Source organism: Hyaena hyaena, unplaced genomic scaffold (genome assembly GCF_003009895.1).
Source record: "Hyaena hyaena isolate Hyena2069 unplaced genomic scaffold, ASM300989v1 scaffold_917, whole genome shotgun sequence".
Lineage (NCBI taxonomy): Eukaryota > Metazoa > Chordata > Mammalia > Carnivora > Hyaenidae > Hyaena > Hyaena hyaena.
The window spans coordinates 726953-753067 of NW_024081537.1; the positions used below are offsets into that span (position 1 = coordinate 726953).

General features: G+C 37.9%; 1 protein-coding gene across 1 annotated transcript in view; it reads left to right on the top strand.

The window, feature by feature from the left end:
- Positions 1–23313, top strand: part of GABRA3 (gamma-aminobutyric acid type A receptor subunit alpha3) — a 338456-nt gene extending 315143 nt beyond the window's left edge. The window contains exons 9-10 of the mRNA XM_039220703.1: positions 2073–2284; positions 22307–23313. Of these exons, the coding sequence (XP_039076634.1) occupies positions 2073–2284; positions 22307–22642 (548 nt within the window). The 3' untranslated portion in view covers positions 22643–23313. The remainder of the gene's footprint in view (positions 1–2072; positions 2285–22306) is intronic.
- Positions 23314–26115: the final 2802 nt, after the last annotated feature.

Sequence of the window (26115 nt, forward strand, 5' to 3'; positions counted from 1 at the left end):
AAAAAATCTAACCATACTGAAGGAAAGCAGAGAAGTAGTTATCTGGGGCCAGGGAGAGTAGAGAAGTTTCACTCATCACACATGTACTAGGGGCTTACTCTGTGCCAGGTATTATATTCAGGGCTGAGGGGATAGAGACAGATTACTCATGATCCCTATTCTCAAGCAATTCCTTCTTTGGTAGTACAGACAGACATGTGTTATCAAAGAAGTGTTCTAGATTTTTAGAAGTGCTCAAGGAAGTGAGATGGAGCAGTCACAAAATACTTTCTAGAAGAGTCTTGAAAGAGAAGCACTGGGTGGTAAGTCTGGATCTCTTAAAATGCCAAGCCTCATTGTTCATTCATAAAATGTAACTGAGCATTCTACCAGCTGCTTAGCTAAGATTTCTTCACAAGATGACTATTCTAGTGAAGCTTTAGAGGCTAGAACTCTAAAAATTTCTACTGAGATGTGGGACAGAAACACTCATGTTGCAGTATATTTCTCTCAATCCGTGCATAGGCACACTGCTATGACTGTGCCAGGGTAGACAACTGCATTTACTAATAACCATAAGTAAGGTAGCTTGCTTCTCCCATGAATCACTTTTTGCCCAGTATAGTCAGAGAATTACTAAGCCTTAGTTTCAGTCCCAGAACTTACCGGCAACATATTCAGATAGTTTGTTAATAGATACTGGCTATGTGGCTGATTCCTGATAGGGCTTAAAATTTGGTTTTGCCAATCAGCCTTGCTTTCTACCTGGTTTGTAGAAAGGTGCTTCTTTAGGATCTCTCTGTTGAAACTGTACTAAGTCTTTTCCAGTCTGGATTTTCATTTGTATAGCAGATGCATAAGTAAGATATTTGAGGGAGCAAGATGTGAAAGAAGGCCAAAGAGGCTGCAGCACACCTGGCTGACTCTCTGGGTAGAGTTAATAGGCCTTATCTGCTTGCTTTTCTATATAGTATCTCTCACGAGAGTAGGACTTCTTTCTATGCCCTACTTGACTCAGACTTACATTTCCTATCCTGCTGAGCATGTCAATACTCAGAAAGAGGGTCTGACTACTCCCCTGTCCTCAAGCCTGGATAATTTTGGGTATAACAACTGTCTTGTCAAAATTCTAGGGTATAGAGATATTGGAATAACCTTGGTTGTCCACAAAGTTCAATAGGACAAAGACTTTGATTCAGTTAAAGAACCATTTTCTACAGTGGTTTATTACAGTATTAGGAGAATAGTGTCCACAGTAAGGGAAGTGAAAATTCTGACTGTTGAGCTTAGCTCTGGGGTGTTCAAAAGAAAACTACCAGAATGGGGAAGGAGGAGAAACAAGAGAAGAAAGAGGCTGTGTTCATTCTAGAGAGTAACAGATTCATGATGAATCATGGCCACCATCTCCAACTCCCTAAAGGCCTGTCCTAGAGAGGAGGAAGCAGGCTTTTCTTTCCTGTGTTGCCAGAGAAAGAACTCTAAGATCAGTGGGCTAGGAGTTAGAGGAAGGCAGGTTTCAGCTCACACTGAAGGTTTTCTAATTAAAGAAGATTTTCTTATGAAGTTAGGGTTTCCTAATTAAAAAGTGCTGTTACAATGAAATAGGTTACCTGTTTTTCAATAGAAATGTTTAAGCAGAGACTACTGGACAACTTTTATTTTTTTAATGTTTATTTTTGAAGTAGAGACAGACTATGAGTAGGGAAGGGGCAGAGAAAGAGAGGGAGACACAGAATCTGAAGCATGCTCCAGGCTCTGAGCTGTCAGTACAGAGCCCAATGCAGGGCTCAAACTCATGATCCATGAGATCATGACGTGAGCTGAAGTCAGATACTTAACCGACTGAGCCACCCAGGTGCCACTACAGGACAACTTTGAAAGGTGCTTTACTGGAGCTTCCTATTCCTGTGATAACTAGGATGTGGTAGTTAATAGGTAGAACCATCCCACATTGACATTCTCTGTATTTTACTTTAAGAGGGCCATTTTGAGTGGGTTGTAGCTCCTCCTTGTAAGTAGGAAGTTGGTAACCTCATCACATATGCTCTAAATGTCTTCCAGTGGCAACTGATTCTCATTTTCTCTCTCCGCAGGTGTCACCACTGTTCTCACCATGACCACCTTGAGTATCAGTGCCAGAAACTCCTTACCTAAAGTGGCATATGCGACGGCCATGGATTGGTTCATAGCCGTCTGTTATGCCTTTGTATTTTCTGCGCTGATTGAATTTGCCACTGTTAACTACTTCACCAAGCGGAGCTGGGCTTGGGAAGGCAAGAAGGTGCCAGAGGCACTGGAGATGAAGGTGAGATACAGCAAAGGTGGGAGCTGGGAAGCACTCCCTGAGAGAACTGTATTGGAACCAGGAGTGGGCAGCCTGCAGCCTGTGGGAACTGGCCAAGGCTGTGTGCTATTCACTGGGGTCATCAATCCAATTCTCAACTGGAGTGTTTCTTGGCAATGAGGAGTGTTTGCTGGGGACAAAGGAAAGAGAGTAGGTCATGGAGTGTTGATGTCTTGTGACAAGGGACTAACCATAAGTATGATACTACTACTAGACTCAAGGGGAATACACTGTATTTATAAAGCCACCCAAAAAAGGGCACAATCTCCGGGGCCAACTATGCTCCTCACTTTTCAGTATATTCCCATTACAGTCAAACTAAAGTGATCATTATTCCTTCTGTGTCTTTGCTTTTTTTTTTTTTTACATTCTACCTAGCATGTTCTTTTCCTATGAAGATCTACTCATTCTTCAAGACCCAGATGAAATGCTATTTTCTCCATAGAATCTTTCAAGAATCATCCAGATAGTTTTAGCTTTTCTTGTGGTAGGGGAAGGGTGTTTCTACCATTTAAATCCTGTATTTATATTAGAGTTGTTTATCTGCCTCCTCACTAGACTGAATATCTTGAGGGCAGGGTCTTGTCTGCATCATATTTCTAACTAGCCAACATTCTTGCATAGCACCTGATTCGTAACAAAAGCTGAATAAATGTTAGTTGGATTGGTGGAGCAATGGGAAAGAGGTAAAAAGAAAAAAAACAATAAACCAACTAGGGTTGGTATGAATAAAACACAAATACCATGAAATCAAGATTATTGTCCTTGGCTGCTTTAAAAGAGTTCAGATCTCTAGATCTAGATGAAGACTATCCAAAGATGCTAAAAAGAACTGGTAGATGTGGTCCCAGAACCATTCCAGTAATATGAAGAATCATGGAGAAGAGAAAAGATAATGAAGATTTTTCAAACTGGAGGAAAAGATATATTTCATAGAATACAGACTGGTGAGTTGGCAAAATTTTAGAATAGGTTTTCACTATTTAGATAAAATTTATTAACTCCTTGCTATAAATTATGAAGAAATAAGCATATTTCTAATAACTATATCAACTCTATCATAGGAAGTTTTGGCTGGTTTTATTATTATACTTAGTCTAGTTGTTGCCTTTGTATCCTTGAAATATATTTATCCATCTAATACTTGGTTTGTCATCTATGAACAGGGTCTATTGACCCCTCACACACTTCAAGCCATAAGGAAATTAGTATACTTATTTTACCTCTGACCTTCTCTGTCAGTCTCTATTATTTCTCAACTATTGTTTGTTACAATGCTATTTCTTCATTGTCAAGGTTTATAGCATTTACCTGCTTTTTTTATGAAGTCGTAATTCCTATAGTCAATTAGTCATAGTTCCACATTTAAATGGACCATCTTCTCAAAATAGTCCTTTTATCCATTTTTCCATTCATTGCTTACTTACCTCAAAGCTATCTTCTAGAAGTTTTTTTTTTAAGAAGGGCCCATGGGAACCATATTTCCTACTATCTTGCATGTTTAAAATTATCTGTTAAATGTGTTTATACTTGAATTGTAATTGGGATGTTGTACAATTCATGGGTCACATTCTCTCTCTGATGTCCATATAGACATTGATTGCTATGCTCAATTATAGAACTGCATGTTGTTAGGAAGAAATTTAAAACCAGCCTGAGAATCTCTTACATAATAGAGGACTTAATGTTATGGCCTAGAAGTATGTACAAATGTATCTTTTATTTAAAAATTCCAATTACTTTATGAGGATATATCTTGATGTATCTGTATGATGTTTTCCTAGGACAGCACTGTGGTTTTTTCCCCAGGGTTTTATTTAAATTCCAGTTAGTTAACATACAGTATAAGTTTCAGGTATAGAATTTAGTGATTCATCACTTACATACAACACCCAGTGCTCGTCACAAGTGCCCTCCTTAATACCCATCAACCATTTAACTCACACCCTGCCCACTTCCCCTCTAGTAATGATCAGTTTGTTCTCTACAGTTAAGAGTCTGTTTCTTGGGTTTCATCCCTTTCTCTCCACCATGGTCATCATATTTGTTTCTTAATTTCCACATGATTTAAATCATATTTGTCTTTCTCTGACTTATTTCACTTAGCATAATACTCTCTAGCTCCATCTACGTCACTGCAAATGGCAAGACTTTGTTCTTTTTTATGGCTAATATTTGTGTGTGTGTGTGTGTGTGTGTGTGTGTGTGTGTAATATACATACACCACATCTTTATCCATTCATCAGTTGATGGACATTTTTTTCCATAATTTTGCTATTGTTGATAATGCTGCTATAAACATCAGAATGCATGTATCCCTTCAAATCAATATTTTTATATACTTTGCATAAATACCCAGTAGTGCAGTTGCTGGATCATAGGGTAGTTTTAATTTTTTGAGGAACCTCCATACTGTTTTCTAGAGCAGCTGCACCAGTTCGCATTCCCACCAACAGTGTAAGAGGGTTCCTTTGTCTCCACTGCATCCTTACCAACATCTGTTGTTTCGTGTGATGTTAATTTTAGCCATTCTGACTGCTTTGAGGTGATATCTCATTGTAGTTTTGATTTGTATTTCCCTGATGATGAGTGATGTTGAGCATCTTTTCATGTGTCTGTTGACCATCTATTCGTCTTCTTTGGAAAAATGTCTATTCATGTTTTCTCTCAATTTTTAGCTAGATTATTTGCTTTGGGGAAGTTAAGTTTGATAAGTTCCTTATAGATTTTGCATACCAACCCATTATAAGATATGTCATTTGAAAATATCTTCTTCCATTCCATAGGTTGCTTTTTAGTTTTGTTATTTCCTTCGCTGTGCAGAAGCTGTTTATTTTGATGAAGTCTCAATAGTTTATTTTTGCTTTTGTCTCCATTGCCTCAGGAGACATATTTAGTAAGAATTGCTACAGCTGATGTCAAAGAGGTTACTACCTGTGCTCTCCTCTAGGATTTTGATAGTTTCCTGTCTCACACTTAAGTCTTTCATTCATTTTGAGTTTATTTTTGTGGATGGTGTAAGAAAGTGGTCCAGGTTTATTTTTCTGCATGTCACTGTCCAGTTTTCCCAACATCATTTGTTGAAGAGACTTTTTTCTATTGGATATTATTTCCTGTTTTGTCAAAGATTAGCTAACCATATAGTTCCGGGTTCATGTCTGGGTTTTCTATTCCATTCCAGTGACGTATGTGTCTGTTTTTGTGCCAGTACCATACTGTCTTGATCCCTATAGCTTTGTAATATAACTTGAAATCCAGAATTGTGATGCTTCCAGCTTTGCTTTTCTTCTTCAAGATTTCTTTGGTTATTCATGGTCTTTTGTGGTTCCATACAGATTTTAGGATTGTTTGTTCAAGCTCTGTGAAAAATGCTGGTGATATTTTCATAGGAATGGCATGGAATGTGTAGATTGCTTTGGGTAGTATGGATATTTTGACCAATCCATGAGCATGGAATGTTTTTCCCTTTCTTTGTGTCATCTTCAATTTCTTTCATCAGTGTTTTACACTTCTCAGAGTATAGATCTTTTACCTCTTTGGTTAGTTTTATTCCTAGGTATCTTATGGTGTTTGATGCAATTTTAAATGAGATTGATTCCTCAATTTTTTTTTCTGCTGCTTCATTAATGGTATATGCAAATGCAACAGATTTCTGTATGTTGATTTTGTATCCTATGACTTTACTGAATTTGTGTATCAGTTCTAGCAATTTTTTTGGTGGAATCGTTTGGATATTCTATATAGATATAGATATCTATATAGATATTCTATGCTATCTGCAAGTAGTTAAAGTTTCACTTCTTCCTTGCTGATTTGTATGCCTTTTATTATATTTTTCTGATTGCTGAGGCTAGTACTTCCAGTACTATATTGAATAACAGTGGTGAGAGTGAACATCCCTATCTTGTTCCTGAAGAAACAGAGGAAAAGCTCTCAGTTTTTCCCCACTGAGGATGAAATTAGCTGTGGGTTTTTCATATATGTCTTTTGCTATGTCCAGGTATGTTCCCTCTATCCCTACTTTGTTGAGGGTTTCTATCATGAATGGGTGTTGTACTTTGTCAAATGCTTTTTCTGCATCTATTGAAAGGATCATGTGTTTCTTATCCTTTCTTTTATTAATGTGGTGTATCACACTGATTGATTTGCAAATATTGAACAACATTTGCAGGCCAGGAATAAATCCCACTTGATTGTGGTGAATGATTCTTTTAATGTACTAGATTTGCTAGTATTTTGTTGAGGACTTTTGCATCTGCGTTCATCTGGGATATTGGCCTGTAGTTCTCTTTTTTAGTGGAGTCTGGTTTTGGAATCAGGGTAATATTGCCCTCATAGAATGAATATTTTCCATTTCTTTTTTTTTTTTTTTGAGAAGAAACCTATAGATTCATAGTCTTTATGAAACTCTCCTCAAATTTTCCTAAAACATATCTTTGTTCTGTTCTCTTCCTAGAAGCACAAATTATATATATGTATCATAGAGCTCTCTTTGTCGTCCTTATCTATTATTTTTCTCTAATAACATCTAGCTTATTTTCCATTTCACTTTGCTCATTTTCCTGTTTTCCATGTCTCTGACCATTTTTACCAGTGTCTACTCACCTTGATTTTTGTGATAGTATTGCTTTTCCTTACATTAATATTTTCATCTTTGTAGACTTATTTTTATGTGTTTTATGTTTGCTTTGTATGTTGTTCCACAATCCTTTATTGGTCATTTCCCCTCCCCCCTTTTCACAACATATTTTGCATTAGTTCCATATTAGTTAGTTTTCAATTAATACTTGAAGTTGCCTTAGGGGAATTCTTTACTAGCCCTGCTATGTGTGAAAGTATCATTTTGGGAAGAGACTGAAAAAGTGAGTAGGACATTATAAATAGGATGATGGGGATATAGGGAAAAAGCGAATTTAATGTAAATCTTCTATGTGGTGTAACTATCAAAGAGCCAAATTTGATTTGAGTCTGAGTTAAGAATTACCCAGAACAAATGAGATAATAAGCCCTTTTTCTTCTATACTGGTTGGGCCATGTTTAAAGTTACTCTTCCAGTTTGGTTTCTATAATGAAAACATAGTATATAGCTCAAGCGGATGATGATTGCTAATTTCAGATATCTGAAAGGCTGTCATATATGTCTTGTGAAAAAATGTGGTAGGCTTTTTTTTTAATGGCCAGGAAGAGGTGCAGGGTTGTTTTCAAGGCAGAGAGAGAACTAGAATAGATTAGTAAGAGACTGTGGATGTCAAAAATGATGGCCATTTCTCCAATTCCAAGGAGTGCTGAAAATGAAAAAAGAACAACGAGAATCTTCTAAAACTCTTCTGCAAATATGGTGATGAAGTCTTTCCTTAGTCCCTCTCCGTGGTCAATCTATTTAAGTTAACTAAAAGAAAGTGATTATGAGATTTGGGGGAAAAATCCTATGGGACACATCAAAATGGATCTCTAATGTGGGGTGCTATACTTTGTCTACATTGCTACAATTGTGAGGGAACTAACAGTGAAAACCACTGACCCACAGGAAAAATGAAGTGCATTGAAAATAAAAATACTGGAATCTAATTATATCTGTTTAGTTTTTTCCTCCTTTAGAGAGACATATTAAACTTTATTTGCATCATAAAGCTAGAATGGATTTAAAAATAATATACATGATTTAAAATTTTATTTCTGATTTGTACAATGATCAGGGATAATATAAAATGGGAGGGGAAAGATTATAAAGGAAAGGAAAAGAAGGAATAGGTGGAAACAAAACTTCACTTACAAATGAAGACAAATGACTACTTTATAATTGCATTCTGAAAAACAGATAAACTCTGGATTTCTAAGGATCAACTGCATGTGTTTATCACTGCTTCCTTTTACAATCCCACTAAAATGAAATTAAAGAAATAAAATATTTATAAATACTTACCAGGAGAACTGGAGAAGGAATGTTAGTCAGACAAAAGATTTTAATATATTTTTTAAAAAGAATGAAGGTGGAAAGAGAGAATAAGAATGAATCTATCAAGCTGCAGTAAGATATAACCCTAGAGAAGCTCAGTGTTTGAGGTGCTTGGTATAGCAGAGAATAAAGAAACTATGGAGATTTGTTATAAGTCTGTGTACAGAGTAGCCAAGACCTAAGAGCCTGCCCAAGATGTGAAATGTTTGCAACCAAATGTATACTTTCCAGGAAAAAACTGCAGAAGTTTCTAAAGAAGTTGAATGTCTCCAGAATAAACACCTTTACATACTGACATTTTGAAGTACTCCATAAAAAATTACTTGCTTCCTACTGATCTCCTTAAGTCATCAACCAGTCAACAAGTTCAGCTCAGATACACTGAGGATACAGGCATCTTTTATGTTGCCAAATAATATTGGCATACCAAGGATTACCAAAGTGATGTTTGCTGAGGCACCAAGGTGACTCAGTTGGTTAAGCACCCACCTTTGGCTCAGGTCATGACCTTGGAGTTTGTGAGTTTGAGCCCTACATCAGGCTGTCTGCTGTCAGCACAGAGCCCACTTTGGATCCTCTGTGACCCCTCCTCTTCCTGCCCTTCCCCCGTTAATACTCTTTCTTTCTCTCTCTCTCAAAAATAAACATTTAAAAGAAAAAAAAAAACGGGACGTGAGTGGCTCAGTTGGTTAAGTGTCTGACTCTTGATTTCAGCTCAGGTTATGATCTCACAGTTTGTGAGTTCAGGCCTTGTGTCAGGCTCTGTGCTGACAATGTGGAGCCTTCTTGGGATTCTCTATCTCCCTCCCTCTCTGCCCCTCTCACTCATTCTCCCTTTCTCTCAAAAAAAAAAAAAAAAAAAAAAAAAAAAAAAAAAAAAAAAAAAAAAAAAAAAAAAAAAAAAAAAAAAAAGCTAAGTGATATTTGCAATGTGAAAGAGAAGAGCAAATATTTTTAAAAAACTCACCTTGGAGGGAACAGGGATAATTTTTAAAAATTCCAACTTTTATACTTGTAAACATATACATAAAACAATGGGATGCTAATATTAAAGGACATAGAGAATAAGGAAGAGCTCTTAAAATTAAAACTAAGTACCAAAATAAAAATTTCAATAGAGAGATGGGAAAATAAACTGAGGAAAATCTCCCTACAAGTAGGGTAAAATGGAAAAAAAATATGAGAATATAAAAGAAAAGGTAAGAGACCTAAGGACATATCCAGGAAGTCCATTCCAACTCAGAAGCTGCACACTCAGCTGAGTGTGTTCTCAGCTGAGAACTCACACTCAGAAGTGTGAGTGAACAAAGAAAAGGGAATAAAGGAAACTAACAAAGAACTAATCCAAGACATTTTTACAAATGGAAATACATAAGCCTCCAGATTAAAAGTAACTTCATAGGCCCACATAGAGACACATCATCATGAAATTTCAGAAAACCAGAGATAAAGTGATAGTCTAAAAAGATTCTAGGAAGAATGTTTTTTGCAAAGAAATGGTTAACAGAATGTCAGCAGAATTCTCAAGTATACTGGTGGAAGGCAGAGAGTAGTGAATTTCATTAATCTGACAAATGACTTTCAGCCTAGAATCCTATGCCTAGCCAAAGTATCAGTTAAATGGAGAGGTACAGTAGCCATTTTCAGACCTCTGAGATCTCACAAATGTCACTTCCCATACACTCCATCTTAGGAAGATACAGGAGGATATTTCTATTAAAACAAAAGAGGGGTGCCTGGTTGGCTCAGTTGGTTAAGCATCCAACTCTTGATTTTGGCTCAGGTCATGACCTCACAGTTGTGAGATTTAGCCCTGTGTTTGTTTCACTCCATGCTGGACATGGAGCCTGCTTGAAATTCTCCCTTTCTCTCTCTCCCTCTCCCCCCACCTGCCACCCTCTCTGTCTGCCCCTCCCCTGCTCTTGCATGCCGTCTCTTTCTTTCCCTCTCTCAAACCAAAACCAAAAACAAAACCAAAGCAAAACAAAATAAAACAGTAGAACATAAAAGAAAGTATCCAACAGAATACTTTTCTGGATCCAGGAAAAAGAGAATCCAACCAAGGAGGTAAGTGAACAGAAGTCCTAAAATGAAAGCTATGAGGCAGCAAGAAGCAAACCTGGAGAGGAATTAGTCCAGTTTTGGGAAGGATGCTAGATGCATTTACATAGTAATTTATAATGATGTTACCACTGATTATTAATTGAACTAAAAATATTGTTTTATTTGTATGAGAGGATGCAGGAAGTATTGCATGAAGTAAACCGCTATCATGAAAAGATTGGTTGTGTATGAAACTAATAGCAGTATAAGCATATTATTTAGAAATTTAGAAATATTGGGGCGCCTGGGTGGCTTAGTCGGTTAAGCGTCCGACTTTCGCTTAGGTCATGATCTCGCGGTTCGTGGGTTCGAGCCCCGCATCGGGCTCTGTGCTGACTGCTAGCCTGGAGCCTGTTTCAGAGTCTGTCACTCCCTCTCTCTCTCTGATCCTCCCCTGCTCACGCTGTCTCTCTCTCTCTCCTAGAAATAAATAAAAAACATTTTTTTTAAAAAAAGATAATATTGGAAGTCCTAGACAGAGCANGTTTCAGTCTGTGACTCCCTCTCTCTCTCTGACCCTCCCCTACTCACGCTGTCTCTCTCTCTCTCTCCTAGAAATAAATAAAATATTAAAAAAAAAAGAAATTTAGAAATATCAGTTAAGAGAATTAAAAATAATTAAGACTTGCTTGAGGTAAGGGTTTTCTGGTTTTCATGATAAGCCTTTAAGTTCTTTTTAAAAAAAAACTATGCGTATTACTTTGATCAAACTCTTGGAAGTTAAAAATAAAAGCAAATAAAGTGAAGAAATAAGCTTATACCTTTAAAAAGATTATTATTCTTAGAACTGGTTTTAAAATATTCATAAATTCTTATCTACATTTTGGAAATACAGTAATTCTTATCTTATTATTTTTAAATAAGAATATTTAATGCTCTAGAATAATATTTTACATTAGAAATATTACTCAACTTCCATTCACATCTTGGAAAAGTTTAGTTTATTATTATTAATGGCTTAAAAAATTTTTTGTAATGTTTTATTTCCTTTTGAGAGGGAGAGAGATAGAGACAGAGAGAGAGAGAGAACTGGGGAGGGGTGGAGAGACAGACACAGAATCTGAAGCAGACTCCAGGTGCTGAACTGTCAGCACAGAGCCTAACGTGGGGCTTAAACCCACAAACCATGAGATCATGACCTGCGCTGAAGCTGGACACTTAATTGACTGAGCCACCTAGGTGCCCCTTATTAATGGCTTTTAAATCCATGGGGCATTCCTGTAAATACAGCCACAGAGTAACGCCTTGGTATTTTCTCTGTGGGGTGAATAATATTCACTGTGGGTTAAGTTGTACTCATAGAATAATATTCACCACGGGTTAAGTTGTACTCATAAACTGGTAAATTCTCTCACTCTTTTCTGTGGTAGGGCATAAATTTTCTGACAACAACAGTATTCTCTTACTGGTGAGTCAATTGAAAGAAAAACAAACAACAATCATTTCTGGAATATATGTGGGATAGCATAGCACCAGTATTCAGAAGCTGATGGTATAAGGAGGAAAGTAAAGTGTATATATATACACACACACATACATACATACATACATACAGGGCCCTGATACAGGACCAAGTGCTTACTGTCATAGAAGAGAGGAAACCAAAATACTCTCTCCATTTTTTCTTTTTACTTTAACTGGCTGTTTCTTGAGGAAACTGCTTCCTCAGCTGCCATTTCAAATGGAATTCCTTCCTTGCTGCTTCCAGATCAATACCTATACCTATTCCTTTTTATGCAAACTGCTTTGTGCTTCAATGCTCACTACATGTGGCTATCTCCATTTTTATTCATCATCATCTTTCCAACATTATTGTCTCCTCCATGCTCATTTTGTATATAGGATTCTTAAAACTAATTTACATTATTTGCAACCATTCCAAGTTCAGTCTTTGTTTTTCACTTGGATGACACATCTGACATCATAAACTAGAATTGAACCTGTGGCCAGTTCTATCAAATGAGCTCTACATTGTCCCACCTGCAAAGCACCGTTACTGTTTCTTCCATTACTAGATGAGGGCTATGGAAATGAATCATTCTGATTGCCTGTATACTTATTGAAGTGTTTTGTTTTTCCAGGAAGACCATAAGAGTTAATTAAGTCACCCAACAGTATTAGTATGTTTGGAATGGTCACCAGATATCAAAGCCTCATGATAAACCTTATAAACATATGAGATCATATGTTCTACAGGGCTTGCCTACATGTCACCCCTGGTCAGTGCCCTAATTGTGGTTTCTTGTGTGTTTATTTATCATCTCCTCACTTCTTATCTTTGTACTGTATGTGCTTTTTTTCTAGACTTATCCTCCCACCCCTCAAAAGCTTTCCCTCACCTCTCAGGAATTCCTTTTCACTGGAATATAAACTAGTCTTGTATTACCAGATCTTTTACTGAATGACCTCTCCATCTAACTCCTGTCTTAACTGACACCCATTTCTCAACTCAGACTTCCCTTCTATTGTCTTTTTTGCTTGGCAGAAGCTGTTAATCCCATCCTATTTTCTAGAAGTATAGTTCACATCACCCCAATTCTGATATTGCTTTCATACCACTAATCTTCCACTCTTTTATACTAAAGATGTCTCATCTGAAGCTCTAGATGTTCACTTAGATTCTCATATAGCAGGATTTCCTATTTTTCACTTTTTTCCTTAATATTTTCTTTTGCATGCAAGTCTCCTTATCTGTCATTAGCCTCACTGGATTGGTCTTTTAATTTTATTCCTCTGTTAACCATCTACTCTCTACCCAACAGTCAGAATGACCATTTAAAATTGTAAATTAGAAAAAATTTTGCTCAAAATATTTTAATGGCTTCCCAACACACTTAGATCAAAATCCATAATCCTTACTATGATTTTCAAAGCTTTATAGGATCTGGTCCCCAGATCTATGATGCTACCTCTTACCATTATTTTCTTAATTTTAATTTTTTAAAATCTTTACTTATTTTTGAGAGACAGAGTACAAGTGGAGGAGGGGCATAGAGAGAGGGAGACACAGAATCCAGAGCAGACTCCAGGCTCTGAGCTGTCAGCACAGAGCCGGATGCAGGGCTTGAACCCACAAACTGTGAGATCATGACTTGAGCCAAAGTTGGACACTTAACTGATTGAGCCACCCAGGTGCCCCTAAATTTAAAAAAAATATTTACTCCATTTAGGTCAAAGTGATCTCCTTTATGATATTTCTAAAAGTCACGCTCCTTCCAGTGCCAAGTGCTTTGTCACTACTATCCTCTCTCTTTGAAAGTTTTGTTGTTCATATCTTTTCATGGCTAGCTTTCTCATTTTATTCAGCTCTCTGCTCACCTTCTTAGATTTTCTCTGACTAGCATTTATCATACTTATCTACCCCTGCCCTACTACCTAATACTGTTTTGGTGGGGAGAAAGGTACATGGTGAGTTAAGGGAAATTTCATATAATGGTTTTTACATCCTTCGTGGAGAAGGTATAAGAGTTGTCAAGATTTAAAATACATTTTATAGGAAATATAAAACAGAATTGATTATGGACACAGAGGACTATTGTAAGCACAGATTGAAGGACTAGAAGAAATCAAGAATATTAGCTCACAAATGCCATCAATCCATTATTGACTATTGAATTGTTTTTTCAGAAAGAAGTAGAAGAGTTGGATTGAAGTGACTAAGGAGGTTGATGGTTCTGGGGAGTAAGTGCAGTAATAAACCATCTGGCCAAGTCTGGATAAGAAAGCAATGAAAGCAGAGTAATGGGTTTTGAGAAATTACAGAGGTTATTTATTCTACTTGTTAAGTATTTATTGATTGTCTACTGCATGATAGGTTCTGTGCTAGGTGTTGAGGGCACAGCAGTGAATAGCAAAAGATGGCCACTTTCCTCAAGAAGCTTATACCCCATAACTTTTTTCATTTTGAAAAATTGAAACTCTACCCATTAAACAATGTATCTCCATTCTCACCTCCACCCTTTCTCTAGCAACCATAATTCTACTTTCCGCCTCCATAAACATGACTAAGTACCTTATTTAAGTGGAATCATATAATATTTGTCATTTATGACTGGCTTATTTCACTTAGCATAATGTCCTTAACATTCATTCATGTCATAGCATGTGTCAGAATATCCTTCCTTTTAAGGCTGAATAATATTCCATTGTGTGGCTAGATCACATTATGTTTATCCATTCTTTTCTCTATAGATGCTTCAGTTACTTCCACCTTTTAGCTATTGGGAATTATGCTGCTATGAACATTGGTGTACAAATATCTCTTTGAAACCTTGCTTTCCATAAGTGGAATTGCTGGGTCATACTTTAATTCTATTTTTCACTTTTTGAGGAATCAACATACCATTTTCCATTGTGGCTGCACCATTTTATATTTCCTACAGTGTACAAGGACTCCATTTTTTCCACATCATTCTCAACACTTGGTATTTTCTGTTTTATTGTGGTTGTTGTTGATAGTAGACCTCTAATGGCTGTGAGGTGGTATCTCATTGTGGTTTTCACTTGGATTTCCCTAATGAGTAGTGCTGTTAAACATCCTTTCATGTCCTTGTTGGCCATTTATATATCTTTAGAGAAATGTCTATTCAACTCTTTTGCCATTTTAAAAATTGGGTTGATGGGGATTTTTTGTTTTGTTTAGGATTTTTTTGCCTTTTTTTTTATTGAAGTATAACTGATAATATCTTATTAGTTTCAATATCTTACATATTATCTTAATACAATATCATATTAGCTTCAAGTGTATACCATAGCAGACTTAATATATTTTATATATTACAAAACGATCTTCATAAGTGTAGTTACGGTCACCATAAAAAGTTATTATGATATTATTGATTGTATTCCCTATGCTATACATTACATAACCATGATTTATTTATTTCATAACTGGAAGTTGGTACCTCTTAATCATTTTCACCTATTTTACTTCCTCTCCCAAACTTTACCCTCCTCTCTGGTAACCGACAGTTTCCTGTATCTATGAATCTGTTTCTGTTTTGTTTTCTCAGATTCCACATATAAGTGAAATCATATGGTGTTTGTTTTTCTCTGAGTTGTTTTTCTGAGTTATTTCACTAAACATAATACCCTCTAGGTCCATCCATGTTGTGGCACATGACAAGATTTAATTATTATGGGTGAGTAATTTTCCATTGAATATGTATGTCATTTTTTCTTTATCCATCTATTGATGGAAACTTAGGCTTCTTCCATATCTTACCTATTGTAAATAACGCTGTAATAAACATAGGGGTTCTATCTATCCCATCAAATTAGTGTTTTCATTTTCTTTAGGTAAATACCCAATAGTCGGATTACTGGATTATATGGCATTTCTAATTTTTTCAGCAACCTCCATACTGTTTTCCATAGTTTTGCATCCATTTACATTCCTACCAACACTGTATGCAGCTTCCCTTCTCACCATATTCTCACCAACACATTACTTTTTTGTATTTTTTATAATAACCAATCTGAGTAATATAAGGTGATCTCTCATTGTAGTTTTGGTTTTCATTTCCCTGATGATTGGTGATGGTGAACATCTTCTCATAGGTCTATTGACCATCTGTATGTTTTCAAGTCTTCTGCCAATTTTTTTTTATGTTTATTTCTGAGAGAGAGAGACAGCGTGAGCAGGGGAGGGTCAGACAGAGAGGGAGACACAGAATCTGAAGCAGGCTCCAGGCTGTGAGCTAGCTGTCAGCACAGAGCCCGATGCGAGGCTCGAACCCACAAACCGTGAGATCATGACCTGAGCCGAAGTCGGACACTTAACCGACTGAGCCACCCAGGCACCCCTCTTCTGCCAATTTTTAATCAGGTTGAGTTTTTATATTAAGTTGTATAACTTCTTTATATATTTTGGATAATAACCACTTAGTGGATGTATGATTTGCAAATATCTTCTCCCATTTAATATGTAGTCTTTTCATTTTTTCGATGGTCTTCTTTGCTGTGCAGAAGCTTTTTAGTTTGATATAATCTCATTTGTTTATTTTAGCTTTTGTTGCCCTTCCCTGAAGAGATTTGTCCAAAAAAATATTGCTAAGCCTAATGACAAACAGCTTTATGCCTATGTTTTCTTCTAGAAGTTTTATGTCTTCAGGTCTTCCACTCAGTTCTTTAATGCATTTTTAGTTTATTTTTGTGTATTGTATGAGATAGTGGTCCAGTTTGTTCTTTTGCATGTAGCAGTCTGGTTTTCCCATCACCATTTATTGAATAGAGTGCCTTTCCCCCATTATATATTCTTACAACCTTTGGTCATTGACTGACTATATATTCATAGGTCTATTTCTGAACCCCATATTTTATTCTATTAACCTATGTGTCTCTTTTCATGCCAGTACCATACCATTTTGATTACTATAGCTTCGTAGCATAGTTTGAAATCAGGGAGCATGATACCTCCAGCTCTGTTCCACCTTCTCAACATTGCTTACCTATTCAGGGTCTTTTGGTGGTTCCATACAAATTTTATGTTGTTATAGTTCTGTGAAAAATGCCATTGATATTTTGATGGAGATTGCATTGAACCTGTAGATTGTTTTGGGGTAGTATGGACATTTTAAAAATGTTAATTCTCCCAATCCATGGGCACAGTATGTTTTTCCATTTGTTTGTGTTGTCTTCAATTTCTTTAATAAATGTCACAGACCTCCCTTGCTTGGTTAAATTTACTCCTAGTTATTTCATTGTTTTTATGCAACTGTGAATGAAATTGTTTTCTTAATTTCTCTTTCTGTTAGTTCATTATCCCAGGATAGAAATGCAACTGATTTCTGTATGTTAATTTTGTATCCTGCAACTTTACAAAATTTATTAGTTATAGTGTTTTTTTAGTGGAGTATTTAGAGTTTTTTATATATAGTATGTCATCTGCAAATTATGACAGTTTTACTTCTTTTATAATTGGATGCATTTTATTTCTTTTATGTTGTGCCTAGGACCTGTAATACTATGTTGAATAAAAATGATGAGAGTGGACATCCTTGTCTTCTTCCTGATCTTAGAGAAAAAGATTTCAGATTTTCACCTTTGAGTATGTTGGCTGTGGGCTTGTCATATATAGTCTTTATTATATTGAGGTACACTTCTATACTCATGTTGTTGAGTTTTTATCATAAATGGATGTTGAATGTTGTCAAATGATTTTTCTGCACCTATTGAGATGATATAATATGATTTTTATCCTTTGTTTTGTTTTTGTAGTGTATCATGTTCACTGATTTGTCGATTTTATTTTTATAGTTTTTTTTCTTAAATAGTTTATTGTCAAGTTGGTTTACATATAACACCCAGTGCTCATCCCAACAAGTGCCCTCCTCCATGCCCATCATCCCTCTTCCCCCTCCCCCACTCCCATCAGCCTTCAGTTTGTTCTCAGTATTCAAGAGTCTCTCACGGTTTGCCTCCCTTCCTCTCCCCAACTATTTTCTCTCCTTCTCCTCCCCCATGGTCCTCTGTTAAGTTTCTCCTGTTCCACTTGTAAGTGCAAACATATGGTATCTGTCCTTCTCTGCCTGATTTATTTTGCTCAGCATAACACCCTTGAGTTCCATCCATGTTGCTACATGTGGCCAGATTTCATTCTTTCTCATTGCCATGTAGTATTCCATTGTATATGTAAACCACATCTTCTTGATCCATTTGTCAGTTGATGGACATTTAGGCTCTTTCCATGATTTGGCTATTGTTGAAAGTACTGCTATGAACATTGGGGTACATATGCCCCCTATGCATCAGCACTACTGTATCCTAGCAGCGCTATTGCTGGGTCATAGAGGAGTTCTATTTTTAATATTTTGAGGAACCTCCACACTGTTTTCCAGAGGGGCTGCAGCAGTTTACATTCCCAACAACAGTGTAGGAGGGTGCCCATTTCTCCACATCCTCGCCAGCATCTATAGTCTCTTGATTTGTTGACTTTAGCCACTCTGACCTGTGTTAGGTCGTATATCAGCGTGGTTTTGATCTGCATTTTCCTGATGATGAGGGATGCTCAGCACCATTATGTGTCTGTTGGCCATCTGGATGTCCTGTTCATGTCTTCTGCCCATTTCTTCACTGGATTATTTGTTTTCTGGGTGTGGAGTTTGGTGAGTTCCTTATAGATTTTGGATACTATTTGTGGATTTTAAACCATCTTTGCATCACTGGAATGAATCCTACTTGATTATGGTATATAATCCTTTTAATTAACATATTGTTGAATGTGGTTTGCTAATATTTTGTTGAGGATTTTGGCATGTACATTCATCAGGGATCTTGGGCTGTAATGTGTGTGTGTGTGTGTGTGGTCTTTGGTTGTGGTAGCAGGGTGATGCTGTCCTCATAAAATGAGTTTAGAACTGTTCCCTCTTCAATTTTTAAAAATAATTTGAAAAAGATGAGTCCTAACCCTTCTTTAAATGTTTGATAGAGGGATGCCTAGGTGGCTCAGTTGGCTAAGCATCTGATTTCGGCTCAAGTCGTGATCTCATGGTTCGTGGGTCCAAGCCCTGCATCGGGCTGTGTGCTGACTTCCAGCTCGGAGCCTGGAGCCTATTTCTGACTCTGTGTCTCCCTCTCTCTCTGACCCTCCCCTGCTCACACTGTCTCTCTCTCTCTCTCTCTCTCTCTCTCTCTCTCTCAGAAATAAATAAAACATTAAAAATTTTTAAAAATAAATGTTTGGTAGAATTCACTCATGAAGCCATCTGGTCTTGAACTCTTTTTGTTACTTTTCTGATCTGTCTTTGCATCCCTCATAGCATATACGGTATTACTTTTCCCCACTTATGAAAACTAGGGTTCAGGAAAGTTGGATATCTGTTAGGGGGTGGATACAGAGGCACCGGACTATATCTTTATATACTCTGAGATCCTGGCTGGGTATCAAATACATTCAGCGCTCCAATCCTATAGTTAGCATTTCTATAACGATAGACAGGAGTGCCATCTGAGGAAAACTCTTCAGTTGAACATGCATTGGTCAGAAAAGTTTTCATTGCCTCATCGTCAAACTCACATGAGGTAGCTTTCTAAAAGAAAAGGAATCCTGGGAGTAACACTGCTTGGGGGAATTTGGAGGAATCAATTTCAGTTTGGTGGTGTGGGAATTACTACCAGCTGAACTATAGAGATATGTTCTCTGTACAGGAGAGGTCAAGACTAAGGAAATACAAACTGAAAATCACATTAAGGATCTTCAATGGGGGGGTCATTCAGTAAACATCTATCACATGCCTAAGCCAGGCACTTGGCTAGGAAGGAAGGAATAAAATCACAACTTGGTTAAAATTAAGTCAGTCTAGTTTGTATCTATCAAATTCCAGAGCATAGGGAAGTATTAAAAACTAGATACAGAAATGGAAAAATAGTAACCATTACTCTGTCTTCTGGACACTACAACTTTTGCTTTGATTTCCTTCTTTGACAATTTAGGTAAAAATCAGAATGGCTGATTAAAATGTGCCATGTTGGAAAGGGCAAAGGAAATTAGAAGGTAATTTTCCTTTATTCCTTTAAAAATCCAAGATTAAATCAACTGCTGCTTCTCCTCACCTATAGAACACAAAGTCCTTAGGGAGCTAAAGAAAGTGTTTGCTGTTGGGAATGATTGTTTCAGAGACTTGGTTATAACCAGCTTGTATGATGACTAAATGAAATAATGTGAAAGCTTCAAGCAAAGTCAGGATATTGGGTTTTTCTCTTTCCTGTTTTCCTGTTTTTTTCTACCCACAAAAAAGAGATTACTAAGCAATTAATAAGTAAGCAGGCAAACTAAGTGCTCTTTTATTTAAAAGCAGAGGCATTTAGCAGCAGGCCTCTATTTGCACAATGAAGTTGCTAATTATAAATGAGTCCCGTGTAGTATTTAAGGAATTTACAAAGCTCTTAGATGGCTTCAAGTTCTGGGCTCGTTCCACTTGTAGCAATGGGGAACAAAGAAAAGAAAAAGAACTGTATTGCTTTATAAAAGTCCTATTAGTGAGACTGTTCATTTACTTAAACCAACACTCTCTCATTTGCTACACTCCCCCACTCTCACTGAAAACCCTAAAGTCAGGATGGGCAGTCAGAGCAGGAGGGCATGGCAATAGAAGGCCTTTGCCATGTACACTGTGATCCAGCTACAGCAGGCTTCTTGTCATCCCTCAAACAAGCAGTGCCCTTGGTCTGTGCCGCATCTTCAAGTGACGAGTTCCTGCTTATCTTCTGTAATCCAGTTCACAAGCCTCATTACCTTCTCTGAGCCACCTTTTCCAATACCTGTAGATATTTTGCCCCTCACTTTAATGAATTCCCATCATAGTTTGCTCATATCTGTTAGAACACTGATCACATTATATGGCACTCATGTGTTCCTACATCTCTCTTCCCCACTGGACTGTAAACTCCTGGAAAACAGGGACTGATATGGACTCATCTTTTAACCTTCCCACATATCCCTAAATGCCTAGCATAGTTTTTGGCCCAGTAGGTATTCGGTAAATATTTGCAAAGTTACTTTAGGATCAGGAAGGTAAACAGCAGTATGGTCTAAATGGGGAAAAAAGCATCAAAATGTTGGGAACTCTGATGTAAAGAAAAGAGATTACAGTAAGAGAGACTATGAGTAGAAAAACCCTGGAAAGAAACCAGTAGGAAGGAGAGGGGTAAAGTAAAATACAGATGCTGGGAAGCAAAATAACATTGAGACAGGGAACAATGTAAGGCATGTGAAATTAAGGCAATGCAAGTAGTTGTCACTTCTCATCAAATACTGGGCATTTCTGAAGCTCCTCTATCTTCACTTTTCTCTAGAAACAAAAAGGGATGGAATGAAGAAAAGGCCAGAGCACAGAGGGAGTCAGCGAATGCTCTAGACTATGCAGTGTCACTACCTTTGGCTTCCCCTTCATCAGCCTCATCTCTTCTGACCTAGACCTGAGCTCTGTTTTCTCTTTTCTACATGAAGGGTACATGTGTACACAAATCATATAATTGGGAACAAATGGGCACATATGTGCATGTTTGTTTCCCACTGTTTTTTTTTTTTTTTTAATTCTGAAAAAATTACAAAAGGCAGTGTCATAGCAAGCCTCTGGCTATTCCTGCCTTTACTGGGTCAGAGGGAAACATTCGCATAGCTCCCTGAGGAGGTCCTGGCTCCTGCCTATATCCATGTGAGAGCAGAAACTCTGGTGTGCTCCCTAGCTTGCTGAACACATTTAAAGTGCATGAAGGGTGAGATATTGTTGTAATGATGCATGTAAACATGCCATAATATTTGTTGTGTCTTTAAGATGAAATGACTTTCAGACTCATATAGCTCTCTTCCTCACAGGGGATGTGCCACTTGATGGTTGAAGCCTTTTGGAGTTATTTCTCGGGTAACCAAAAAGTGCCTCTCACCTATAGAAAGCACAGTACAACCCTGGATTAAAGTCAGGAGCCCTGGTGGCTAGTGTGGGCTCTGCTACTCAGTTTGAGGCTGAGTTTTATCATCTGTCAAATGGGAGTAATCTCACATATCTACTTGTTAGGGTTACTGTGAGGATCAAATCCCATGATTATATAATACTCTACATATGACCAATATTTCACGGTTTTCCAGTGATTCTTAGCATCATTCTTTCAACTGATCCTCTCAACAACCCTGCCAAATATTTTGATTTTCATTTTACAGATGAGGAGACTAAAATTCAAAGAGAAGTGACTTGGCCAAAGCCACATAACTAGTAAACCAGGATGATGCAAGTTTTCTGTTTTCAAACTCATCTTCAATTATCCTTAGATACAAACCTGGTTATTCAGTGCTATTGGCTTCCTGGCCCCTGTTTCTTAACTTCCCTCATGCCTCCTTCTCCCTACAGCCTCTGAAGGTGCTCTGTGTAATGAATTAATTAGCTTTTGTTTTATCCTCCCTTCTCCCTACTTTTTCTGACTCCTAGAAGAAAACACCAGCAGCCCCAACAAAGAAAACCAGCACCACCTTCAACATCGTGGGAACCACCTATCCCATCAACCTGGCGAAGGACACTGAGTTCTCCACCATCTCCAAGGGCGCTGCTCCCAGTGCCTCCTCAACCCCGACAATTATTGCTTCACCCAAGACCACCTACGTGCAGGACATCCCAACTGAGACCAAGACCTACAACAGTGTCAGCAAGGTTGACAAAATTTCCCGCATCATCTTTCCTGTGCTCTTTGCCATTTTTAACCTAGTCTATTGGGCCACCTATGTCAACCGGGAGTCAGCTATCAAGGGCATGATCCGCAAACAATAGATAGTGGTGATGCAGCAACCAGAGCACTGTATACCCTAGGAAGCATCCAAGCACCCAAACCCCAGGACTTCCCTTTCTGTGTTTCAGGATTCTTCTTTTTAACTCTCTACCAAGCTGTGACTCTCAATTCATATTAATGAATATCAATGAAAAAATAATAACAGAAAAATTACTTGTCCCTTTGACATTGCTGAGTATACCCTCATCAGAGCCAAACACTGCCATTTGTTCAGTTGCTCATCTTAGTCTGCCAGTCTCCCCCATCTGAGGGCACTGCATGTGTTATATTGCACTCTGCCCACTGGAGAAAGGAGACTCTATTACCTGTAGTGGGAGCCTTCACTATTTGAGTGGTCCAGATGAAAGAAGATTGTTGACTGGTCCAGATCAGATGATCTGACTCCTGAGGGAGCCAGGCTATCCCCTGTGGTCCTGGCCTGCCACCTCCCCTGCCTACACCAGGGCCCACTAGGCAAAAGTACTGATACCAAAGGCAGGAGTCAGTGTTAACCTCTAAACATGGCTCCATCCTTTTTATTGGTTTGGAGGTTAGTGGTGAACAGTTGAGGCTTACCACTGTTAATGATAGATAGCCAAAACAGAATCAACTAGGCCACCCTGGCCTAAAGATGGCTGATGTCCTGCCAAGTTCAGCTCTTCAGAAAAATAATACCCTCTTTGGTATATATCTCCTTTGGGAAAGCTCCCATAAGTCCTTTGACCCTCCCCCACCCCTTTGTAGCCAGCTGGACATTGCTTAGTTTGGACTCATTACTGCCTGCAAACTCTTCAAGAAAAGGATCAAGTATTTTTGTAATTTATACTAAAAAGGGACAAACAGAAACAAAAAGATCTAGATCAAATGCCTATATAATATATATATTTTTTTAATTAGAGAGGAAAGTCACCTCCCTGCCAAGGCAACTAATCAAATATTGGATGGGGCAAGTGATTTGGTCTGGGTTGTAGAGGTTTGAAGTCTGGCTCAAAAGAGAGGGCCACTGGCAGGCAAAAGTCAAATTCTTCCCTCTATGCCCTCCACACCCCAAATGCTAGCCCAGGCCTAAGAACTTTGCTCTCACCTTGTCAGAAAACTCTGGTTCTCTGTTGATGCCAATTTTTAGAGGGGTGAATTGAACTCTAGTTGGTTTTTGAGTCAAGTAAATTATTATTACCAGGTTGAGAATATATTATTTAGGGGCCATTTGATCTCGTTTGTTCTTAATGTATTATAATTATAAAATTTTTATAAGGTAGATACACTGAGTCTCAGATGTTTAAATGACTTGCCTAGTCTCCTTACACATTCTGTAATAGAGAACTATCATGAGTCCCTTTCCAAAGGCCAAAATTAAAACAGAACTGAGAATCCAGGTCCACTTGACCTCTGAATCAGCACAATCTCAACAGTCCTATGGAGTCCTGAATGCAGTTTGGTTGGACACTAAAAAGACTTGTAGAAAGAAGTCACAATGTGTCACTCAAGGAAACCACTTCTAATAGTCACAGCTCAACGGAATGATATTGTTTAATATGGTAGCCCCAGCCACTAGTCCAGAATATCCTAGAAGCCCAAAGTAAAGCCAGAGATGGCACCAAAAGCAGACTCTCCTTGCCCAGTCCCTAAAAAAAAGCTCCTGAGGGGTCTATCATTAGCCACTGGTTGCCTTTGCACCCATCTTTCCCCCATCCCCTGCTTCCTTGCCATTGCTGGGATAATGCATGCTCATCCCATTATTCCTAAGAGTGTGTCTGTAGGCAAATTCATGACTAGAAGGGTGTAGTGTTGTGGATATGTGGGGATGGCGGGGTGGGGGGTGGGGTGGGTAGGGCTGTTAATGATCGTCTTAAGGAGTTTAGAATGAAAGCCTGACCTTTGCCTTTCTGTAGAAATTGTGTTTCCAAATGCTTTGGTGCAATGTTTAGCGGCTGTTTATTAAACTTCTGAATTGTATTCAGACTGGAAAAATTTTTTTGGTTACTCTTTGCCTACTGTAGGCAGTACTCAGTTGTCTTTTACCACCACTCTCAAATCACCCTTACTTTCCACTTCTTACCACCATTGAAATAAGGTGAAATAACCTGGAAAAAAAAGGTATCCCCTGAGCAAGAGACCTATTACAGCAATCAAAAGTGGACCCCATGTGAAAATATAGCTTTGACTGACTCATTAGGTAATGAGTGTCATTACCTAATAAGACAGAGAAGGAAACACTACATTGCTTCCTCTGCTAAATTCACCCAATCCCAGGAAATAGAAAGTTATTCTTATTGCAATTATAAAGACTTTCCCACTGATTACCATTTTTCTTAGACAATAATTCCCTTAGGTATCAGTTATTAAGCAGAGGGAGAGTAGGTGTCTGGTTGGTTGATGCATGTGTTGGGAAATAGATGAGGACCCTTATTTCTTAGAGTTGGGAAAAATCTGGGAAATAATCTCATGAGATATGCTTGAGAAAATCACGTGGCTCACAGATGATGGAAGAAATCTCTTTGGGAGAGCAGTTCAAATAATATGAAAGGTTTTATTGTCTGAAATAAAATCAGGGACTTGGCCAATCTGACTCTCAGTGCATATTCCAGCCCTGTGGTCATCTGATGGATGCCTTGCTGCTGCAAGTCTCACAGTCCCTTGACCAGTTCAGCCATATCCCCAGAACAACCAGATGACAGTGTCTTTGATAAAAATTACATACCAATATTTAAGGGGTTGTTTCCTTGAAAACACTAGGAAACCACTTTGCCTCTAAAAATGATTCCCCTAGCCTTATGGAAAAACTCAATCTGTTCCCATCAGGACTTCTGTTGCTGAACTTCCCTAGACTTTGAAACCCTATCCCAAATTGGGACCAGTATTTCTGGACTCAAGTATTTTGTGATATTTAAAGCATCAGTTCTAGATGCTGATGCAAGAATGCCTAACACATAATAGGCACTCCATAAGTATGAATAAATGAATGCTAATCTAGATCAGAGCTACGTGAAGGAGGGATTCTTCAGGGTGGTATTGGAAAGGAAACTGAACCATGATCAGTAGAGCTTAATATAAATGAAAGCAATGTGCAAACTTCTAAAACAACTCTAAGAGCATCCAGGTACTAATAAGCATGCTCTGTTTTAAGTTATTTTAAATATTTTTTTTCTACTTAAGTAATTGTTTGCTTCTATGTGCTTTTAAACCTGGAAGATTTGTTTAACGACCCATTAGTTCCTAGTGCTAACGTACTGAGGGAAGGAGAGAAAGGCATTCCCAGGCACCAGGAACTTGTGAAAATCTCAAGCATAGCTCACTGGCCCATCTAGGATGTATCTGGGCTATGACACCCTGTAGAAGGCTTCCTAGTCTGAGCTTGGGTAGGAGGCCCTCTGAAACTGAATCCTTGCAGTAAGTCTAGCAGAACATGGAATGAATAAGAAGTGAAATGGAAAAGGAAGAACACAATTAGGGGAAATTCTGTGAAAGAAGCCCT